This window comes from Talpa occidentalis, unplaced genomic scaffold (genome assembly GCF_014898055.3).
Source record: "Talpa occidentalis isolate TD23 unplaced genomic scaffold, MPIMG_talOcc4v2.1 talOcc4.6, whole genome shotgun sequence".
In the NCBI taxonomy this organism is placed as follows: domain Eukaryota; kingdom Metazoa; phylum Chordata; class Mammalia; order Eulipotyphla; family Talpidae; genus Talpa; species Talpa occidentalis.
Window position 1 is genome coordinate 55,459,508 of NW_023604972.1, and position 23,178 is coordinate 55,482,685.

Here is a 23,178-nt window from a genome sequence, read left to right on the forward strand (position 1 = left end):
AAGATCCCTGAGTGGTAAGGAAAGGAATAGAATAAAAGAAGACTCAATAACTTCCAGTACCTTACCTCAGTTTTGAGAATCGGGAAGAAAATGGAGAGGTTCCCCTGGATAGATTCCTATGAGAATGAGGTCCCCATGTGCTGAAGTAATCCTTTCTGACTACAATAAATAAGTGACCACTCCAGGGTTGAAATTATCTCAGAAAAATGACAAGTGATACTCTTAAGGCTCACTTTTGCTTTGGGGTTAATTTCCCAGTGGACTAAAAATAACTGCTAAAAACAATCGGGTTCCTACACAGACTCACAGATCTAGGGGCAGAGATTCCACCTCCCTTTCTAGGAAAAGCAGATCCACCAATGAGAAGGAAATCCATAACTAATGACAGATTAAAAAAAAATCAGAACCTGTATTTTAGTGCCTGCCCATTAGAGCAGTAATTCACAGATCAAGAAGAGACTATAAAATCAGTACTGAGGATTTAATGTGCCCGGGAAGGCAGAAGCCAGGAACAATATCAAAAACAAGTAAGATATTTATCTACAAAATGAGTTTTTCGATGTATACTGCACACACTGCCTTTGTGAATTTTGACTTTTCTATAAACTCAGTAAACAAGATAAAAAAAAAAAGTAACCCAATGAACTAATTTAACAAAACTATGGAATACAGAAAATCCATTCCACCAAACAGGGAGAACAAAAAACATCAAAACAAAACAAAAATTTCTGAAAGCAAAGTGAAAACAAAACAAGCAAACAACAAAGAAAGCAGCATAATGAAATGAAACTAAGGAAATAGTTCATAAATAAAACAGGATTCCCAACATGATTATATGCAGCTACTGATTTGGGGGAGCACTATAAGAAGCCATCACGAAAGGGCCCAATCATGACCCCTTTCCAGTCACAGGACAGAGGAAAGGAGGGAGAGAACTGGCGCCGATTTAGCAAGTGGGTAGAAGCTGGAGCTCTTCACCTTGGTCTCCTTGAAGAAGGACGCAGTTTCGCCCTCGATAATTGGCTGCAGCAAAGGGCTTCTCCGCTTGGTGGAGGGGGAACCCTGTGACAGTTGTTAACAAGTAGGTTACATTGGGAACCCTTTCTAGTCCCACCAGCTCTCCGCTTCCTTTGACCTGACCAATATTTATCACTGTCTTTAACCATATCCTCTAACCCTCCCACCAGAAATTGTCAGGGACCGACCAGAAACAACCAAAGTTCTTTTCCAAGTTCTGCTTCCCTTCAGAGCCACAGAGAGCCAAGGAGGCCGCCTGAGGGCGCAGACAGCACTGGAGGATGTCAGCCCGACACACACAGAGAACACCTGAGGAAAAACAACCGCCTACCCTCCCTTACCCTGCCCCTCCTCCCTCCCTAGTCATAAGCGCTCCAAGAACACATGGATTGCAATAAGCTTTACCTCTCAAAATGGTAAGCTCATCAAGTGAAACATAGGTTATCTGAATTGCTCGTTACTCATTCCCCCTATTTAGCAAATGCTAAGCAGTCCTAATTGGAGAATGAAATGGATTCTTTCAATTTAATTATTTTTATAAATTAGTTTACTGAATTGGACTGCAGGAAATTTCTAGAAAAAGTAGTTTTCTTCAAACACAACTGCCTGAGGTCTCTGGACTCTCCTTATTTATATAAACAAGTTCACTGTTAAAAGAAATGTAACGGCCATCTCTTAGGCCTAGAAGTAAACAAGGAGATTTCAAGCAGGAACAGAACAACATCAGCTAAGATATATATGCATTTCAATATCAACACAGCAGTGAGGCTGTGTGTGCTTATTAAAAAGCCTAAAGCCAGCAGAGGAAGCCCCAGCATCCCTGGAGATGAAGCACTGAAACACAGGCAAACAGTTGCCCAAGAGATGGTGAGGCCCGACAATGAACTCAGGAGCTGGGGGTGGAAAAGCCCAAGGCTGGAGAAGGGAGGACAGTAAGCCGGCCCGTGCCTGAAACACTTTCCCAGACTAGAGGCAAGTTGCTGCTCCCTATGTTTGACAAAACCAAAATGCAGAGTCTAAATCCAAGGGTGGTGGCCATTGAGATCAAATAAGTGCACAATCACTCATTGGCCGCCCAGCCTTTCCTTCCACTTCTCGACATCTTCCAGTGAGGAGGCTGGCTCTCCCGAATCCCTCAGAGGGCTTCTCCATGGATATGATTCCTTAGGGCCTCGTCCCTCTCTTGGAAGGGGAGAGAAGACTATTATCAGAGGGCCCCAGGGACCAGAGGGCACTCTTTGGAGTAGAGCAGCCCAAAAACGCACAGCCTGTGCCCTTGGTGTGCCATCTCTGAGTAAAGGGTGGGGAGTCAGCCTAGTGCAAGTCAGATGGATGTATATGGCCAAGGCATGTTTCCCAGTTAGGGGGAAAAAATATCAGTTACAGATTCATTTAATTTTGGCAAATGCAGCCTCAGAAATCTTTGATAAATTCTTCATCCTCAAGTTTCAATATTAATGGCAGGTTCAACTACTAAAGGCTATTCTTTAATGTGAAAGTAGGTGCGGGCCCTATTAACAGAGCTGGGGCCCATTCAGCCAGGTAACAGCAAGAGAAGTGTGGCACTCACAATAATGGGGATGGTGTTGGCTCGGGACAGGATTTGTTTGACCAGCCGGTACCTGTCATACAGTGGCTTCATAACCTGACGTTCACTCTTGGTTACCTGAAAAGCAAGAATAAGACCGGTGAGAAGCCAACTCTTGGCATCATGCTACCAGCTTCCCATGCACGCTCTGCATGTGGAGAAAAAAAAGATGATTCAAATGAAATCTACCATTCTTACAAAATTTATTTAGCTGATAAAGTTATTTAGTTGATGAATATTTAAAATATCCAATGCAGCTGCAGATCATTGGGAATAGTGGCATCAACAATATTGTTTTTCCTAAATCAAAACTATGATCATTATTAGCTCCCTGCTTGAAATACCCCAAAGCTCAGAGGTCCTAGATCATTTACTATTTTTCCAGGGAAGAAGAAAACATCTATTTTTGTTATAATACTTATTTTGTCATTCTGTAAATAATTTTTTGGGGGGCCTCCCAGGTAGCGCAAGGGGTGAAGCACCGCACTATGAAGCAATCCGCAGCTTCTGCAGCACGAGTTTGATCCCGGGGCAGCCAGGGAGCAACCCACATGGTGCAGCAGACCTCTCCTGTCTTGCCTGCCGCTCCCCTCAGCAGTGAACTTTGGTCAATCTGCCTGTTCTGTTCCCCACTCTGTCTCTGGTGAATCCTCTCACCCCCACATCTTTGGCTTGTGCCCCAGCTCCTCTATGCATAAATAAATAAATCCTCAAAAAAATAATTTTTTTTACATGTCTCACTCCATGAAACTGTTGTGTCTTTAAGGACAAGTACTGATGAATACTAGGTATTCACGGACTATTCTATCTGCTATAGAATACACTGATTAACTCATCTCTGTATCTCTAAAATTTGGCAGAGGGGGGCCTCCCTGGTGGCGCAAGTGGTTAAGCACTGCACTATGAAGCAATCTGCAGCCTCTGCAGCACGAATTCTATCTGCGGCCAGTCAGGGAGAAACCCACATGGTGCAACAGACCTCTCCTGTCTCACCTGCAGCTCCCCTCAGCAGTGTATTTCAGTCAGTCTGCCTACTCTTTTTCCCACTTTGTCTCTGGTGGATCCTCTCGCTGCCCACATCTCTGGTCTGTACCCCAGCTCTTATATGCATAAATAAGTAAATCTTTAAAAAAATTTTGGCTGAGGGTTTAAAAATGTTTAAAATAAGTTCTAGCACACCTCTGTTTATTGCATTACTATTCACAATAGCCAATATATAGAAACAACACAAATTCCCATCAATAGATGAATGGATACAAAAGGTGTGGCAAAATGGAATATTATTCAGCCATGAGAAAGGAGGATATCCTGTCGTTTGCAGCAATATGGATGGACCCTAAGTACACTGTGCTAAAAGAGTCAGACAGAGAAAGACATGCTGTATGACATCATTCACATGTGGTATATAAAAAAACAAATCAAACCTGTAAAAAAATCCACCAGACTAAAATGGTTGTTACCATAGAATAGGGGTGATGGGGAGATACGATTGATGATACTTAAGGGTACAAACTTGTTTGTAATGAGTACCAAAGCAGTCATAGAGTTCATAAACAGCTGAATATAGATAATAATATAGTACGACAGGTATGTAACATGATAAAGATGACTGCAAGAACAACTATATCATAATACATAAATGTAATACCTTAAATTTATACAATGTGACACATCAGATTTATGCAATTAAAAAAATAAAGGACTGATTCTAAAGGTGAAAGGGAGGAATCAAGCTCAAGTCCCTCCAACAGTACTTGTAGCCCTTTTCCATTTACTGCTTCTCCTCTTCTCCATCTCACCTCAAGTTTTAGCGATAAATCAAAGTCTGTGATTTTGATAGAGTCCTTTTAAATCAGAATCTGCTGTCAGCAGAAACCCATGCACAATGACCACCTACTTTTCTCCAAAAAAAAACCCACCAAAAAACCCAACACAAAAAAATGGGGTTGGAGAAAAAAAAAACTCTGGGAGTACATGTATTTTTCTTTTGAGAAGAATGTTGCCTAAATGGTATTTACAGTCCAGGGTCCATGGCAACACCAGAGCTCTAAGAATGAAAAGTCCACTGTGATTGGCCAGATATCAAATGACCTCTGCTTTCCCTCAGGAGGTTGGAGCATCATGTTCCAGATAGAGGCAGAAAGTCCGACCTGGGATCAGGAATAAATGACACTTCAACTTCCTAGAGCATTTGTTCCCTGTCCAATGAGATACTAGAATTTGGACCCAAAAAGCTGTTCATTATCTGAAAGAGTGATGAAAGAGAGGGCAATGACAAGGCAGAATCAACAACTAATATTCCACATTCGTCATGATAAGAGTGCTAAAATGCACAGTCTTTCACCTGACCCAATCATTTAATAAGAAGTAGGCCTCAGAGAGCAGAACATGTAATGATAACAGAAGCGAAAACTGTTCTTTATTGTGCACCCCCTGCTGCCAAGCCACCTGACCCTACTTCCTCAGTGTTAGGCATCCTACAGGTAACATGTGTGGAATGTCATTCAGTTTCCATGGCAACCCATAAAAGACATCTATTATACAGACCAGAACGAGGCACCAATAAGTCACAGAGTTAGTCTTTGTAGGGCGGCGTTCTGAATCTAGGGCAGCAATCCGAAGACTCAGAGTGTGTGCACGTTGCCACAGTCCCGGCAAAATGGGGGATTCTGTGTTCCATTCAGGCTGATAAATACTGTGGCACACAAGCCCCTCCACAGGTCCTGAATAAGACTAACTAGACTGCTGCCAAGAGCTCTCCAGGCTCCAAGGAGTCCTTACAAGAGTCTACTGATGCCCTAATCTGAATAGATACAATGAAAAGGAGAAACTTTAAAGAAGGAAAAAAATCACAACTTCCACCTCCTCCACCAAGGCTGGGGGCAGCAGCCCTACAGTGGAGAAAGGGCTTCTCTCTACTAGAAGCTCAGTTCTACCTCTACCAGTTTGAATAGTTTCACAATGCATTTGATCTCCAGTACATTTACTATCTGGTTCAATGCCTTTAAAAAACCCAAAACAAAACTTGGCTTGAAACATGACCATTATACGGGGTGCCAGTATTTTTCCACTTCAGGGACAAGCCAGCAAAATCAATCATCATCAGTCCAACTTTTTTTTTTTTCTGAACTTAAACCTGGTAAGCTCAGAACCAAAATGTCACAAAGGACACATTTACAGATTGTTTATTGGGCACATGCTATGTGTTCAGTTTTGTGATAGTTGCTCAGGATTAGGGTCGTCATCAGGTGAATAAAACCCAGAATCCCTGCCCTCACAGACCTTATTGTCCAGTGAATTATTCTGGAAGTTTCTTCATTTAAAAAAACCCCATATTTTATTTATTTAATTTTTATATCCAAAAGGGCAGGTTTATTATAAAGAGGGAAGGAAGAGTAAAGGACACTGTGAAGGCAGAAAGAACTGCCCCCTTAAGGCACAGGCTTGTTAAAAGAGAGACCTGCATGGCCACAGGCAGCAGCCTTGCAGGAGAGCTGCCTCTGCTGGTCTGCAAAGGGTGAAGGTTGGCAATTGGGAGCACCTACGTAGGCACAGATGGGCAGGTGAGTTGCTCAAAAACCACATTATAGATTAAAGGACTATCTGCACTGTATGCCAATGTTGAGACTGGAAAAGAGACCTCTGCCTCTGACTATATGAAGAGCCATTCTGCGAACATGGATTTCAAGCTTTATACCCACTCGTAAGATTTGTCCTGTTGGATTCCTGAAAACAGTGACCAGAAGGTCACTAGGAGTAACTGACAGGATGCCTCATTACAGGAGCTCGAAGGAGGAAAGCTAAAACCTGTCTGGCTACTGTTCCTCCTAGGACTTACAACAAACATTCGCTAAATATTTCCTGTTGTTATGAAACAGCAAAGCCATAATTTGGATTCCTCACACTTTTGATTCTAAACGGCAGCTGGAACTTCTCTACAAATACTCAGTGCAACTGCACTGGGTATAAATTTTAGGGAAGAACATTCCAAATTCAATGCCTTTTTTGACGACAAAGAATGATTAGACCCAGGGACAGCTTATGGAGGCAGACCCAGGACAGGGCAGTCTCCTCACTCTAGGCTTCTGTGCACCATCCTATACCTTCTCCTCCACATCCCCCTTAAAGAAGACACTAGTGACTAAATTCCGGTTGCAAACAAATTTTTCTTTGGATTTCCATTAAATTGAACACCTTCTGTGTAGTTCAACTCTCATAGATTGATGCCTTAAAAAGCTTAGTTATGGTAACCATATATAGTATTCTAAACATCAGAGAAGCTTATTTGCAAAATACTGAACATAGAAAATGATTTTTAAAGCCAGGTTATTTACTCCAATCAGATAACTGAGCCCATGTACATACCGGCCGTCCATGAATACTTTCGTAATATAACAGAGCTTTTTGCATTGCGACTTTCTCATTAGCAATCTGGTCTTTGGTCATATCCTGCATATACACAAAGATAGAGAAATGGAAGACGGGAAAACATTTGTAAGCATTTCAACTTCTTTATTTAGTTAAATTTCCTAAAGTAAAATTACAAAGAATTCTGATATATCAGTTCTTCCTGGCTAGAGCCAAAGCTTACTTTGGAATGACTTATTCTGACCTTCTTTCTAGAAATATGGGTAGAACTGCAGAATCATCATCATCACCTACTTACATCTCCCAGCTGGCAGCAAAGGAAAGTTGAACACTGGGGTAAGTGAGGCCGAGGACACTGGGGCTCAGCATGGTGGTCCCTGCAATGCCCACAGTGACAGCTCACACACACCCAAAGGCTTGTCTAGAATCCTTCTCGCTCAGACAGCTACCAAGCCAACTATGAAGCTAAAATAAAGCTCATTCTGAAATCTGTGCAATAGGATTTTCTGCTTTTAATTTGTGGTCCAAACCCAAAGTACCTGCAGTTCAAATACTTGGCAGTTCCCGCTTCTCTAGACAAGTAAAGATGGGGAAGATGAGGGTGTGGGAGGCTTAGAAAGGTTTCACTCCATTGCCCTCTCCACTGGAACCCATGTGACATGGCCTAGGTTTCGGTACCATGTTGACTGCAAAGGTTTAGGATTAGCAGTGAGCCTGGGACCTTGACAGAATCATCACACCTTAATGTCCTCAGGACGGCCGGCTTCTGCCCGCTTTTCCTGAAGCTTCCTCTGGATAGATTCCAGTGTGGCTTCAACGCTCGGCTTTATGGCTTTATCGACCAACTCTAGCTTCTTTTCATCTTCTTTCTCAAGTTGGGAACCAAAACTCTTGGGGAGTGTATTGCTTCGCTGTCGCATCCTGGGGATTAGGTCCTCCTCAGATATCTTTAGTTTTGACTCTAGTTGAGAAGATTTGCGGGTTGAGAGATTATTTGAGAATTGATATCTGCTGAACTCAAATTGCTTTTCTGAGGTGTTAATAACTGCTTAGCCCATCTTTTTGCCAAAAGTATCTAATTATAATATTAGCTGAAATCCCTAGGTTGTTATGCAAAATCTGAGATAATAACAGTGTCTGGATTTTCTGGAATGTTTCCCTAACCCTGATTCCTGAGAACGCTGGAACTATGTAACATCCATGCTTCAGCCACACCAGTCTGCTTGTTGTTCTTGGAATGTGGCAGATGTTTTCCTATTCTTGTTCCTCGGTGTTTAAAAGTGATCTAACATCCAGCCACTAGCCACCTTTTCCGCATGACTTATAAACCTCATTTTGGAATTGTTTTGTATTCTATGTACATGTTGAGATGAATCTGTGTCCTGAGACACAGCAAGCTCTGAGAGACAGTGACTACATACTTTTCAGATTCATCTTTGTGTCTATGTCTCCTCTAACACCACAGCCAATGAAACCTTGGGATAAACATACAGTTAGGTGCTGAATTACAAACATCATCTTTCTATTAGTGATTCAGTGAAAAATGCTACAGAATTTCACCTTAGTTGATCTGGGTGGCCCTGTGATTGAGACCATGGGAAGACATAAAGTTTCACCCTGTTTATGGAGAAAACTAAGCAGCAGCTTCCAGGAACTTATTTTCCTTGGACTCTTTTAGCAGTGGCATCTGGCATGAGGGGAGATTATGGATTTTTGCACCTGACTTGTTTTACAGAAACCATAGTGCAGAACTTCACCTACCTTTAAGCTGTTTCCGGAATTTGGCAAGGTCATTGGTCCATTTCAGGACCTCGGGATTGGCAGCTTTGTCACTGTGAGAAGGCTAAGACAAGGAAATCTGGAGTAAATGTTTTGGAAAAAGAATAGTTTGCGGATCAATTTGTTTTAAACAGAAAGGAAAGTTGAGTCACCAGAACAAGAAATGAATCAAATGAATCATGATCAATCAGAAAAAACTTCACAAGTGTAATTCCATTATCCCTTTGTACCCTGGTTATTTTTGAAGCTTCGAAAAATTCTTTGGGGGGCAACATTCTACATATGTATGAGTATGGACTTGTATGTGGTCCATAGCCCTATCTCCATTATTTGTAAGACTTAGCATTTCAGGTTAACAGACTAGAAAGCGTAAGGGTTTATGTTTTACACTGCAACTATCATGAAAAATGCTTTTTGCCACTCTTGTAAGAAATACTAAGGAGAGAGCAGAGAGTAGAATGAGGTCAATACTAAGAAAATTTTCGAAAGTGATCATGAGTTTTAGTTGGAAGATTTTATTTAATGACTTCCGATTACTGTTCAGTGATAAATTTATAAAATGCACATGAAAGCATTAAATTTTATTTATTTACTTATATTTCAAAAAGATTTATTATTTTTATTTATTTATTTATACAAGCACTGGGTACAGCTGGAAGCGCGGGAGGGTGAGAGAATTCACCAGAGCCAGAGCGGGGAGCAGAGCAGGCAGAAGGACCGAAGTACACTGCTGAGAGGAGCAGCAGGCGGCAGGAGAGGTCTGCGCGCCATGTGGGACCCTCCTCAGGTGGCCGGGGAGCAGCCGGGGATCAAACCAGAGATGGAGAGGCTGCGGGCAGCTTCGCAACCCGGTGCTCAACCACTGTGCCACTGGGGAGGCCCTCAATTTTATTTTTAAGGATACACTTCTGCAAGAAAAAATACCAGTGCATGTTTTCAGTTTATCAAGGTTTACTCTCCGGTCATTATTGTCTTTTAGTTTTGAGAATCTCTAGAAATCTCCCTTAACTTTTCACTTCTCTGAGTCATTGATTTGCTGGCATGTTGGGGAGGAAAAGAATGGAGACAGCCTGGGATGGGCACTCACCCTATACTTGCGCTCTTCTTCAAATCTGTCTTCAAATTTTCGGATCTTCTTTTTAAGGCTCTGAATCCTTCGAGTGAGCTGGGCGGGTGTCAAGTCCTCCTGCTCATCTTCGTAGGACCCCAGAGAAGAGCTCCGCCTCCTGTTAGGGGTACAACTGGGGTGAACTCCCCTATGAGTGGTCACTACTGGAGGAGCTTGGGGATGAGGAAAGCAGCAGGGAGGGATGGGCTGGTAGCCTCTTGAATAAATGAAAGGTGACTGCCAGCTCACTTTGTGACTGAGTTCTGCAGGTCCCACCTGTTAAATAGGTCTAATTTTCTGAACTGTGGAATTTCAGCAAAGGCTGAAATTGAAATAGGTGCTGCAGTTCCTCAAAGTTAAATTTGAGAAAGCTTGGGAAAGGAGCGTCTATTGGAAATTTACTAAGCAATATTACAGTTCAACTGCAATACAACAGGATGTGTTCCAGGATGGGAGCGTTCAAACATGTTCCTCCACAGACTTCCATCTGAATTAGAAAAATAATCACTAGCCATCAGTCCCATTCCAACCCTTTCCAATTTTACAGGCTGATGCATATGCTTATCAGTGACCCACAGAAACATACCTCATGAAAGAATGGGAATTGGGGGGCGAAGGGGGGACTTCCGTGTCATCCAGGTATTGCCTACTCTGCCCGTAAGCATAGAAGCGAGGAGAGAGCATGGGGTCGCTGTCTTCATCCAGAAGCTGATGGATCAGGAGCCCAGCCTGGGGGGAGAGGCGCGCCTCGTCAGAGTCCACGTTCTCCTGCTGCCACGAGGATAAAGTGGTGGTGGGCTCTGGAAAAGAGTGTGGGAAAGGGTCAAAATTGTTCTGGGTGCTTTAGGTGGCAGTGATTGAGGTGGCACTGAATGGTTTCTCATTTTAGAGTTAAGGCTAGGGTGCACGCTCTGACTGGAATCACTAACATATCAGGCAGTCATCATCTAACCTTCATTTCCATCCTCATTTGCTTTCAAAAGAGAATGTGTTAGGTCTGGACTGGGAAACAGCTTTGAAGGAGAGCTAATACTGTATGCTTCCAATTTCTCTACAGATCACTGACAATTTTTCCACCCTGAGGACATCATTGAAAAGAGAAGCAAAGGGGCCTCCCTGGTGGCACAAGGGGTTAAGCACAGCACTGTGAAGCAATCCACAGCCTCTGCAGCATGAGTGCAATCCCTAGCCAGCCAGGGAGCTACCCACATGGCAAAACAGACCTCTCCTGTCTCACCCACCGCTCCCCTCAGCAGTGTTTCAGTCAGTCTACCTTTTCTGCTCCTTACTATGTCTCTGGTGAATCCTCTCACCCCTGCACCTCTGGCCTGTGCCCCAGCTCCAGTGTGCATACATAAACAAATCTTTAAAAAATAATAAAAAAAAGAGAAGCAAGTATGCCAGAGAAATATCTGGCATCATGGCTATCCATCCTTCACTGAAACAGCTGAGGGATCACAGTAACTGAGAGAGTCCACTTATGTAGGAGTTTGCAGCTGAGCTGAGGTCATCTAGTGAGCTATTTCTTGTGCTGCTTAGTGTGTCGGGATTAGCACGTTTAAAAGGTGCATGCTTTGCATTTAAAACCAGAGGTTGCTCAAAACTACAGTTTAAGTAAGATGCTAGTGTAAGTAAGTTAAAAACAAAAAAGAATGCTTACAAGAACCAAATCGGTATAAATTATTTTAGGCTATCTTCAAGAACAAAACATATTCAGCATAAAATCATGATTTATCATTTTGGGGGTACACAGGGCGATATTTCTATTTATTGCAAGGCCAATCTCAATATATTCCCTTCCTCATCAAAAAAAAAAAAAATCCTACCAAATTTTAAAGATAGCCCTCAAATGATGAAGAGTATTTTGTTCATAATACTCTTTGCATTAAAAAATAATTTTTTTAAAAAAAAATTTAAAAAAGCCCCTCAAGCAGCAAAAAAATAAAGTTACCTTATAAGTATATACTAAAGGATTTATACAAAACTAGAAAGTTGGCCATGACCTTAAATTGTGGCATACCTAAAGTCTGAATCAGGGAACATTTTCTCTTTTGGCTATCAAACTATAAAATCTATAAAATTATCTACACAATGAGTGCTTACTCAGTATTTTATTTAACAAAATCATATTATAATCATAGACTTTAAGAGTTGGTTGTAATTTCCCATATCATCTCATCTGGTGATTTCTTATCCCTGGCTGCACATTTAGGACACAGGGAGATATAAATAACTCCTAATGAACAGGTGCTCACACCATCCAATTAAGCAGAATTTTTAGGTGATAGTTCAGATATGCAAGACACACACACACACACACACCTCACTCCTCACTCTTAAAATTTGTCCAAGTGATCCTTAATGCAGTCAGATTTGAGGCCCACTAATTAAACCCAACAGATTACTGATAAAGAAACTGAAACCCAGTGAAGTGAAGACCAAATACCTAATCAATGACAAGAGCTGAGACTAGAAACTAAATCTCTCGACTTAGGGACAATGCTTCTATTTAGAATGTGCCAAGTGCTCAGCAGCAAGATGACTCTGAAATGTTTCAAAACCCCACAGTGCAGGAGAGATAAGTACATTAATTAAAAAAAAAATTAACTTCATGTGGAATGTGACCCATAGGTCCTTAAAAGAGAACCAAGTTAGCTGGGGACACAGATGATAAATATTTTGAAAAATGAAAAATGAAAGCTGTGTTAAAGACAGAGTCTTGCTTCGAGAATTTCAAAGAGTGGCAGAGAATATGTGGGTAGATCAATTTGGCTGAAGCTGGAGGTGAACAAAGTTGCTTCATCATGTGTTAGAACTCTCAGCTGGCTTCTCTCAAGTGGCAGGGCTCAGATATGAGAGTCCAGAGCTGCCAACATAAAAGAGAAAATGAACTGAGATGTGAGCAAAGAAGAGATGGTGAGTGAAAAGCAGTCCCTAGAAAAATAATGAGCATGTAGTATTTGAAGGTGAAACTATTGAATGGATCAGATTGCATCTTCTATGTCATATTTCATAAGAGAGCAATTTTCTGTAAAGACTAATGTCAGTGGAGTGAGGACAGAGAAATGGTTAAGAAAGCCTGAAGAGTAATGCAGCAGGCACTAACCTCACAGCGGCAAAGGAGCAAAAAATGTCACAGGGAGGACAAGCTGGCTCGTTGGGGACAGAGGGCATCAGTCAAACAGTGTGATGTTGATATTGGCATATGGGTGTGCTGGCTTATTTGACATTTCTACTCATCAAAGCTTAGTTTGAATCCTGTAATTTGTCTACATCGGGCAGAATGTCTCTTTAAAAATGTTACAAAAATCTTTATCTGTTATGTAGTCTCTGTATACACAAAATTGCAAAAGAGTGTGTATCTATGACCATTAACCAACATGTCTCCATTACAAGTTACACCGTGACCCTTAATTAGCTATGACATACTAATCATGGACATACTAATCATGGAATTGAATTGAAGTTCATTGATGCTTTTAAGTTAACATGGGACCATTGTTAACACAGTCCCGTTTTGTGGTTCCATTCTCGACCAATTGCTTCATGATAAGGTAGCCACATGCGCCATTCTTCTAGTGGTATATATGAAATACAGCTGAGGAAATTCAAGCTTACAAATGACATTTTCTCTTAAAATTTATAATTAGTGTGAATGAATTCACTTCTTTAAAAATGAGAATTGTAAATCACTAAGAATTTTACCGTAACAAATAAGAAGGCATGTTTCATCATCAGACTGCATGTGAAACTGAAGAGAAATTTCTCACCTTGCAACATGAAATGCTTGCCTTATTTCTCACTCCTTTATCGCACTTTCTTTTTATTCTACACAGTGCTATAATTTAAGGCTCCTATTCAAAAGAGTTATAACATTACATTTAATACACAGTTTAATATATCTAAATAATCAATAGAACTAACAAGTTTTCTGTTTTTTTCCCAATGGCCGAAAAATGGAAAGTTATCTTCTGTTTTGATAATTGCCTAGATATATGAAGTAATTTTTGCCCTTAAAATGCTCCTTCAAACTTGATTTCACCAGGATAAATCTAATAGAGTATCTTAGTGTTTAAATTTCAGTACTTCCACAAATAGTATCCCCAAATCAATATGACTTGGACGATCAGGAACATTTTAATTATGCAACTCTAAAGGGAATTAATAACAAAAAAGTACACTTGACTTGTGTTTCATTTAACTCTGGACTGTACAAACTCTAATAATAATGTCATGCAGATAAATAAAAAAAAAGTGTCCTAATACACAGACACACGCAATTCATATTCACACACACACAATTCACATTCCCAAGCCTACTGAAGTATATTTTTTTCATGCACATACATAAGCTATATAAAAGCATATCTGAAGGAAAATACACTTCACTATATATATACATACATAATGATAAAGGTGGTGTTATCTATTGTCAAAAAGCACAATGAGACTGAACCTATATTCACTTTAACAAGGATTCTATTCTACGCAGCTTATGGAGTATTTAATAATTTAATCTCTCTTTTGTTTTTGTGATAGGATATGCCTCAGAAGTCAGAGAACATGGTTTCTGTATGGGAGCATACACCACAGAGGCCAGGCCCGGCAGGCTGCTCACTGAGCATGGCCTCACCTGATAATTAGGATTCTGCTAAATGAGAGAGCACGAACTATGGCGGGGACAAGGGAATGAACAGGCACACCAGCAGGAGGGGCTTACACTATATTACATGATGACGTGGACAGTAGTGATGGAGACTTATAGCTGGATATTGGTCCCTATGGTTTTGGTAACTACCTACTTCTAGCTATTTATTTCCATTTAGTTATTTTGTGGTAACTTGTAATTCATGCTCCCAGTTTAAATGAGTACGAAGTTTATTTCTTACTGGAAAGCCGCCATTTTGTTGGTTTCTTCATGAAGCTATAAAATAAGGTAACGTTTTAGTGACTGGATTTATTGCTCTCATCTATAGTAAAAATTCAGTTATTTCACTATTCTTATAACTATATAGCAATTACCATGTAACTTGGAAATTTAAAATAAATATATAATAAAAATAATCACTGAAAGCATAATCATGATTAAAACAGCATTGAAATGAGTTCACATAGATTTTTTAAGATAAGCAAGTTCAGTGACAAATGCAGTAAATGGAACAAAACATTAAAGCAGATCATTTCCTAAATTATTTGGATACCACAATTCAAATTCTCCAGTCTTTTGAGATGTATTTTTCACCCAGTAAGCTTTTTTTTTTTAAATTCCATCTATTTTTCCAATACAAAGTAAAATGTTGGTTGGGTCCTTCATATTGATCTCAAAAAAAGTTGTTTATATTAAGAAATGAAATAGTTTTAAAGAAACTATAAATTAGCTTTCAGCAACGCGAGTGAATTTTCAGCTTTATATTAGCTTCTTTTAGTATGGCGGAAGAGGTTATAAATTTATGATTAACCAAGTTAAAAAAATCAAAGTGAGTCACTTTCGGGAGGAGTGAGACTCTATCTACTCCATAATTGAATTAATCACTAGGATAGTAAATCAGCAAGTGACCAATTTGAATTCTACCAAAAATCCTAGCTTTTATTTAGAGCTTATGTTAATGACATGGAGAGATCATGGAATTGAAACACATGGTGTTTATTATGGCTACTGCTTTTTCTCTTTTATTTTGGTAACAGTGGCTAGCATGGGACTTTTGAGGGGGAGTGTGTGTTACTTTTAATATTTGAATTAAAAACACACCTGAAAAGAACAGCCAAACAGTATCCAGGGAATGTATCACTTAAATGAAAACAAAACAAAAATCCTGCATTTTTAAATTTAGTGAATGTACTATGAGCTGGAAAGAGCTGACAAAATCTCAGTTTCACAGCCTATTTATATGAAAAAAACTAGAACATATTTCTTACTTTAAAGAGGGAGATTAGAATAAAACACAGCTTGTTTTTGAAAAGCTTCACTTGCTCAGGATGGGAGGTGCACATGGGGTCACTAGTTTTCACACTGTGGGCATTTTAGACAATATTTTGGCCCTTCATCTAAAATTATTATCATAATGAGTACTTTTTGGTTAAAAAAGGGGGACCAGAAGACAACAAATTTCATGGGCTTTTGAAAAGGACTGTTTTTCATAGTTGTGACTCTGCTGTCATTGTGTTAAGTTGTGCAGTTTGTGCACACACACTGCCCACGGGCAGAGCAGCATTTATTTTGGATCCACTTTGATATATGTTTGGATACACATGTGGATAATAAGAGCAGTTTGGGGAAACTACTGCAATATCCTTCCTGAAATTAATTTTTTTATGTTTTCATAAGTTAATTTCCAATATTTTGAAAAAGTTTTTGCTAAAATCTCTGGAAAAACCAATTTAAAACTGTACTGCAGTCGCACCCCCCGCCCCTTCTCTTTCTTCCTGCCGGCTTTTAATAAGAAGCACTTTTATTCAATGTCCTCTTTGATAAGTACATCCCTTATGTTTGTTAACCTGGATTTAAAAAAAAAAACTATCCATAAAAACAAGCATAGAAGCATAGCAATCCAATACATCTTAAAAAATGGGAAAGAGATTTAATGAAGTCAGTAGATGGTTGGCATGTAGTAGTGGAAAGATCATTATACTGAAAAATAAAATCCTAAATGCAAAGCAATTCCTGATTCCTCTGCTTGGTACAACTAAAAGGCAAATGCATTATATATCAGCACTTCTGGTGAGTTTAAAAGAATAAAAAATAAAAAAAAAAAAAACAAAAACACTGCAAGGTGACACTTGATAAAGGCAAGCACGTTTTCTTCCTGAGATTGAAATTACTCTTGGCAACATTTTAATGTGTCACATTTCTAAACCATGAAAGGATTTCTGGTCATTTAGAAACACAGATACTTCTGCATGCACATAGTATTCTCACACATACATCCCCACAGTTACATGCCTCCCATTAAATCATCAGAGAGCAGATGACCCTACCTTCCCAGCTCTTCTCTTCACACAATGCAGTCAGGTCTAGCTGGGGCACATCAGAGACAAAGCTCTCCTGCTGGTCATCAGCTTCTTGAGACCTCTGCAGTTTGGCATCGGGTATGCTGGGAAGATCCTGGATCTTCATGGTGGGGCTCTGCAATAACAGCACAGTGTCCCCAAATAACCACTGCTCACCAAAACCGAAAAATATCTGCAGTAATACCACTCCTGGATGGAACAGCTGCTGATACACCCAGCACAGAAACCAAAACCATCATTTGATGCCCCCTGGATACTAGCTGGTCGCTTGCATGCAAAAAGCGACCGTCCATCTGTGCTCCCGTAACTTTTCTTCTGTGAGAAAGACAGATGATTTCCTCAGGCTGTTCTTCCTTATAACCACAGACAGCTGACAGTCTCGGTGATTAGTGATTGGGGCTGCGAATGAGGGAAAGGAGTTTACATTTCCTTAAAGGAGTATGGCTCTCCAGATTCTAAACAATAAACAAAAAAATCAGCTACCACTGTTGCTAATGCTGTAGTAGCTCCACGGTGTCTTCTGCACACAGACCACTTTGCCCCTTAGGTAAACAGTCCTGCATGCCAGAAATGGGGGCTGTGCACACGAATGCTCCCCACGGGCTTAGATCAATCAATCGGGGCTAGCTGCACACTCCCAGATTTTCTAAGGTTGTTTTCTCTGTAGGTGTGGAGAGAGCAGACTATTTATGGAGGAGCTCTGGGTATTAAAGCATTGTTGCGCAAATTTAAACTGCACAGGGGTTTGGCGTCTCATCTCAGTTAGCAGTTAGGAATACGGACTCTGGAAAGGAGCCAAAATTACACAGCGAGCAGTTCTTTTTTTCTTTCTTTTTTAAACTACAAAGCCAAGGACTGGCAAGTCAGAAATGCATAATTTATATCATACAAATATGCAACTGTCACTGTTTTCCTACTATTCATCTATTCTGAATAGTAAGTACTCAGCCACACATGGTTATGCTGCCTGGCAGCACCTGCACCAGGCTGGGCTCTCTGGGGGATGGGAAGACCCTCTGTCAAAGGCTACTCTTTTGGCGAAATGATTTTTTTTTTTTTGGCTGAAGAAATTGCATTAAATTACCTCTTTTTCACCTTGCTCTTTTGGCATGTTGCAAACCCAATCATTGTCACTTCTCTCAAATAAAATGATAAGCATAAAGGTTTACTCACACATCTATTTTTCAAGCAGTACAAATCTGTACAAAGGGTCATCTTTGAGAATAACTGGAAAAATATTTTAGCAAATATACCATCATTAAATGACAAAACCAAAAACATCTGGAAATCATAAATGTTCTTACGCTTAAAATAAAACACTACTAAGATTTCCAGCTACTTTTAATAGCTTTTCAACCCACTTTGCTATCACCAGGGGAATAGTCAGGCTTTTTACTATTATATTTCCATGAAGTGATGCATGAGGACTGGTATTTTCTTCACATTTGGGTTGACATGAAATACCATCAATTAGTTCATGATGAGCTTCTAAAGTCAGGCAGAAATGACAAGTAAATCTAGGACTTTAACACACTTTAAAAATGTTACTTGTCTACTGGGAAAGCAAAAAACAGATTATGCATTTATTCCAGAAATATTACTCGCTCCTTGACCTGAATCCTAAATGATCAAATCCTGAATGATCAAATCTGGAGCTCAGCTTTTTAAGTTACAGACAGGTCAGTCACCAAAATGTGTTTGTGTGTGTGCAGACAGGAAGTAAACATTTTCTCAATCAAGACTTAACAGCACTTCTTAGAGATGTAAAAAAGGGAAGACTATCGATGTATGACCTCAGTCCATTTCTTCCTGAGAAAGATGTCTCTAGGCACTAGTGTGGCAGTGCAGTGGAGGAATGTGGGTCTTGCTGACCGACGTCTTGGGTTTGCAGTGTGACTGACTTTTACTAGCTTACTGCTCTGGCTGAGCAGCTTCAATTCTCTGAGCCTCTATTTCTTAATCTCTAAAATGGCATTAATAGTATCAATCTTGCCATTACCACTTTCCAATATAATACCTTTAAAGATCTGTGAGAAGGCACAAAGGGCCTGGTGCATAAGAGATACAAGTGGAAGCTATTGTTCCTCTGCTTCTCAGGCACTATAGAAAGATGAGTGAAAAATGGCCACATCTCAAAATGCTAGAGATAGTTGAAGACAAGGCACAGACACTGCAATTCAAGTGCGCTGTCCTCTAGCAAAGGGCAGAGTGGAGTTTTAAAGGAATTATAAAAAATATTGCAGAAAAGAGTCACTTGTGTTTCTGCCTTGAGTCAGTAACAGCAAGTATGGTTTAGGGGCAGGCAGTGTGGGTCAGAGGGAGGGAGAGCAGAGCTGAAATCAGGCATAAAGAGCATCCTGGTAGCTGGGAGAGGAGGCGTTTTGAGGGACCAGTCCTTAAGTAGAAAGAAGGATGGCTTATGATGAGGGTGTCAGGTAAGCAGACTGACTTGAGAGGCCTCTCCAGCTGGGCTAAATTTGGATTTTATCTGTAATAGAAAATGGAAAGCCATCGGAGGCTTTAGAACAGTGATAATGGCAAAACAAGTGTTTTCCAGGCCGATGCCTTGCAGATGGGGCTGAATGAGGATGGAAAGACCCACAGAACTAAGAGCAGCTGGAATCCTTTACCGACACCAGCCACTACCCCATTCCCTGTGGGACCCGTGTTCCCTCAGGGGACTCATGAGTCTGCAGTGTTTAACGGGATACACACAAATCCTGAAATGCCACAAGCATAAACGAATTTGAAATGGTGTATTTCTTACGATGGTTACATTTGTAGTAGCACCAATTTTAAAGTAAAAAAAATTAAAAGGAGATATTTTTTCCTTTATTTTCTTTCTCCAAAATGTATGTATTTCATTCTTCCATCAACAGTGTTGTTTGGGGCCCCATGCTGTGCCGGGCTCAGGATATGAGGCCTGCAATTTCCCTGCACTGGGTGCTGACCCTGAGTGAACAGCTTCATGTATGTTCAACAGAGCCTGAAACTGTGGATCCTGGTGTGATATGAACACACCACTTTGTGCATTAACAAACTGCCCTTCCTTCATCAGTGTTCAAATGAGGTCTGCAAGTCAGGACAGCAGGAGAGGTAGTGATTAGCACTGTGGGTAGGATGCTGGATTAGGTAACTATAAAACCCTTTTAGTCTTTTTTTTTTTAAAAGATTTATTTATTTATTTATACAAGCACTGGGTACGGTCAGAAGCCCGGGATGGTGAGAGAATTCACCAGAGCCAGAGTGGGGAGCAGAACAGGCAGACAGATGGAGGACACTGCTGAGGGGAGCAGCGGGCGCAGCAGGAGAGGTCTGCGCGCCATGTGGGACCCTTGCCGGCAGCCGGGGATGGAACTGGCGCTGCAGAGGCTGCGGACAGCTTTGCAGCCCAGCGCTCAACCGCTGCGCCACCGGGGAGGCTCTAAAACCCTTTATTCTAACGAAGAAAGTCAGCTAACATTTTTACCAGTTTTTTTCCAATAACAATATATATCATGTATTATATACATATAATAAATCTCTTATTGGTAGGTACTAGAAGTACAAAGATAAGTTTTTTTTAAATTAATTCACTCAAGGAATAATTTTGAGTACCTGCTATGTGCTAGACAGTGTTTTAGACACTGGGGAAACTTTAGTGAACAAAATAAAGTCTCTGTTCTAACTTATCTTACAGAAGAGTTTGGTTAATAAGAAAAAATTTGTCAGGGCTATGGAGAAATACGTAGCAGGATAACACGTAGGGTCTGTTATTTTTATAGTGAATGAGCAGGAAGGCCTTTCCAATAAGGTAACATATAAGAAGAGACACGAAGGAAATGGGGAGTGAGCTATCTTTTGGAAGAATATTCCAGGAAGAAGAAAAGCAAGTGCAAAGGTCCTTAGGTAAGGTCATTTGTACAAATTTGAGGAGTGGCAAAGAGGTCATTGTATCTGGAGTCAAGTAGAGGACAGGTGTGCTTACAATATGCAGTGTCACAAAGGGGTATGGTTGACACTGTGGACCCCTGTTGACCTAGAGGAGCCCCTGGACTTACCTGCTGATTTTCTTCACAGCGCAGCGATCTCACCTGCATTGATGCCCACCAGCTTGCACAGCCACTGGACACGCATGGCACGGTCAGCACTCACACATCCACATGCAACTCTGCCCTCTCTGCTGTGCTCTTTCAATCTGTGCCTTTCCCAATCTGGCCCTGCTGGCCTCTGACTCTGACATGGTTGCCTTGCCTGGGTTAGAAGAGTGAGCTGCTGGTGGGACCCCGGGTTTGTGTGCATGTGGGAACTAGGGCTCCTGATCAGGGGCTGTTGTGATGAAGCTTTCAGGCTCTGTATCTCTATAGTAGCATAACACTACTCTTCCTACAAATAGTATGACAATATTATAATTTAATACAAATAATTGTAATACTATACATATTAATACACTTAATATAAATATAAATAAATAGATAGTAAGTATGCTAGTAGGGGTGAGGCCCCTCACTAGGTTGTTCCACTCTCGCCCCCATAGTGCCTTTGATATATCACTGTGCTTGTCTACTCTCCTGTCCGTTACTCCTGCTAGATCATTAATGTTAAATGTTATGGATAATTTCCAATACCAAAATATTTTTGGTTTCAACTTCAATTGTTTATATGTATTATATCTATAGTTAAATCAGAGAGTAAACAAACTATTATCACAATTTTCAACTCAGAGACTTGACCTGTGACGTCATACACTAAATGCTTGTCAAAAATGTTGTGCCAAATGAAACACACTAAATATTCATATTCTCGGGCCTCCCTGGTGGCACAAGGGGTTAAGACACAACCTATGAAGCTATCTGTAACCACTGTGCACAAGTTCGATCCCCAGCTGGAGAGCTACCCACATGGCGCAGCAGATCTCTCCTGTCTCGCCCGCTGCTCCCCTCAGTAGTGTATTTCACTCGGTCTGCCTGTTCTGTTCCCCACTCTGTCTCTAGTGAATCCTCTCACCCCCCACACCTCTGGCCTGTACCCCAGTTCTTGTATGCATAAATAATTCTTTTAAAAATACATATTCATATTCTTAAAGAAAGGGAAGGTTTGGCTCTTAGGAGAGACAATGTGGTGTGGCTGACAGGGGACAGGCTTTAGAATTGGCAACCTAAGTTTAAATACTAGTTAGCCACAAGATCTTTTGTAAGTAAATTTATTTGTACTTTAACGTCTTTTCCCCAATATAGAAAGACTTCATAAAGTTATTGTAAAGAGTAAATGAAAAACAGTTAAAACATGTGTAAAAACAGTTAAACCAAAGTAATTGTAAAAGAAATGCTATTTCCATTTATAACCCTGCCTCTCTGCCGTATTCATTCTTTTGTCAAGTGTTTATTGAACACATTCTCTGTCCTAGGCTTACAGGAATTCATAAGATAAGGGTTGCACGAACATGTAAGTGGTAAGTGCCATGTAGGTTACTAAGAAAACACAGGATGTCAGTGAGCAAACCCTGAGAGTGCTTACTTGCCTAGGGCCTTGGGTGACAGTCCATGCTGAGGTCACAGGGCCATTAACTACTAGACTATCGTCTAATCTTTGTTATGACTTACCCCTGCCTGACTGGGTCTCACTTTCTCTATCTCCAGATTTTATGGATCTTGCTCCTTCCCTGGCTTCAAATAGTTGGTGAATTTTGGGTCCATCCCTTCTCCCTTTCTAGTATATGAATATGTCTTTCCTGGCAGCTTACCAGAGCCAGGAATGACAATATCAGAGAATGTGCTGTAGAAGGCAGTTTGCACAGGAAAGAACCACATAGTGTTAACAGAAGAATCACGTGGAACCGTAAACATTTACTCGTTGGCACGACAATAAAAGAAAATGGACACAGATTTCTAAATTCATGTGAACAGATTTCTAAATTCAGTAGCCTTTCAAAACTGGTTAAATTGGAAGTGAATCTAAACAAATACAGCCAGGCCTCCCTGGTGGCGCAAGGGGTTAAGCACTGCACTATTAGGCAATGGCAGCCTCTGCAGCATGAGTTCGATTCCCGACCAGCCAGGGAGCTACCCACATGGCACAGCCGACCTCTCCTGTCTCGCCCACTGCTCCCCTCAGCAGTGTATTTCAGTCACTCTGCCTATTCTGTTCCCTACTCTGTCTCTGGTGAATCCTCTCACCCCTCAAACTTCTGGCCTGAACCTCAGCTCTTGTATGCATAAATAATAAAAAAAAATCTTAAAAAAATTAACAAATACAGCCTTAAATTTTTTCTGATTCTGATAATAAAACCAATAATAAAATCCTGAAGTTTCCATGAAACACAACTGAAGTT

The 23,178-nt window shown here is 40.7% G+C and overlaps 1 protein-coding gene across 8 annotated transcripts in view; it reads right to left on the minus strand.

Annotated features, from left to right (window-relative positions):
• FAM13A (family with sequence similarity 13 member A) overlaps positions 1-23,178 on the minus strand; it is a 269,649-nt gene that overhangs the window by 11,371 nt on the left and 235,100 nt on the right. For 7 of the 8 annotated variants that reach the window (XM_054688133.1, XM_054688132.1, XM_054688131.1 and 4 more), the window contains 8 exons: positions 16,836-16,983; positions 10,447-10,660; positions 9,840-9,978; positions 8,735-8,816; positions 7,714-7,934; positions 6,971-7,054; positions 2,588-2,683; positions 979-1,062 (listed from right to left, as the gene is read on the minus strand). In XM_054688133.1, the coding sequence (XP_054544108.1) occupies positions 979-1,062; positions 2,588-2,683; positions 6,971-7,054; positions 7,714-7,934; positions 8,735-8,816; positions 9,840-9,978; positions 10,447-10,660; positions 16,836-16,983 (1,068 nt within the window). The remainder of the gene's footprint in view (positions 1-978; positions 1,063-2,587; positions 2,684-6,970; positions 7,055-7,713; positions 7,935-8,734; positions 8,817-9,839; positions 9,979-10,446; positions 10,661-16,835; positions 16,984-23,178) is intronic. The other variant, XM_054688134.1, reaches the window with a different exon arrangement.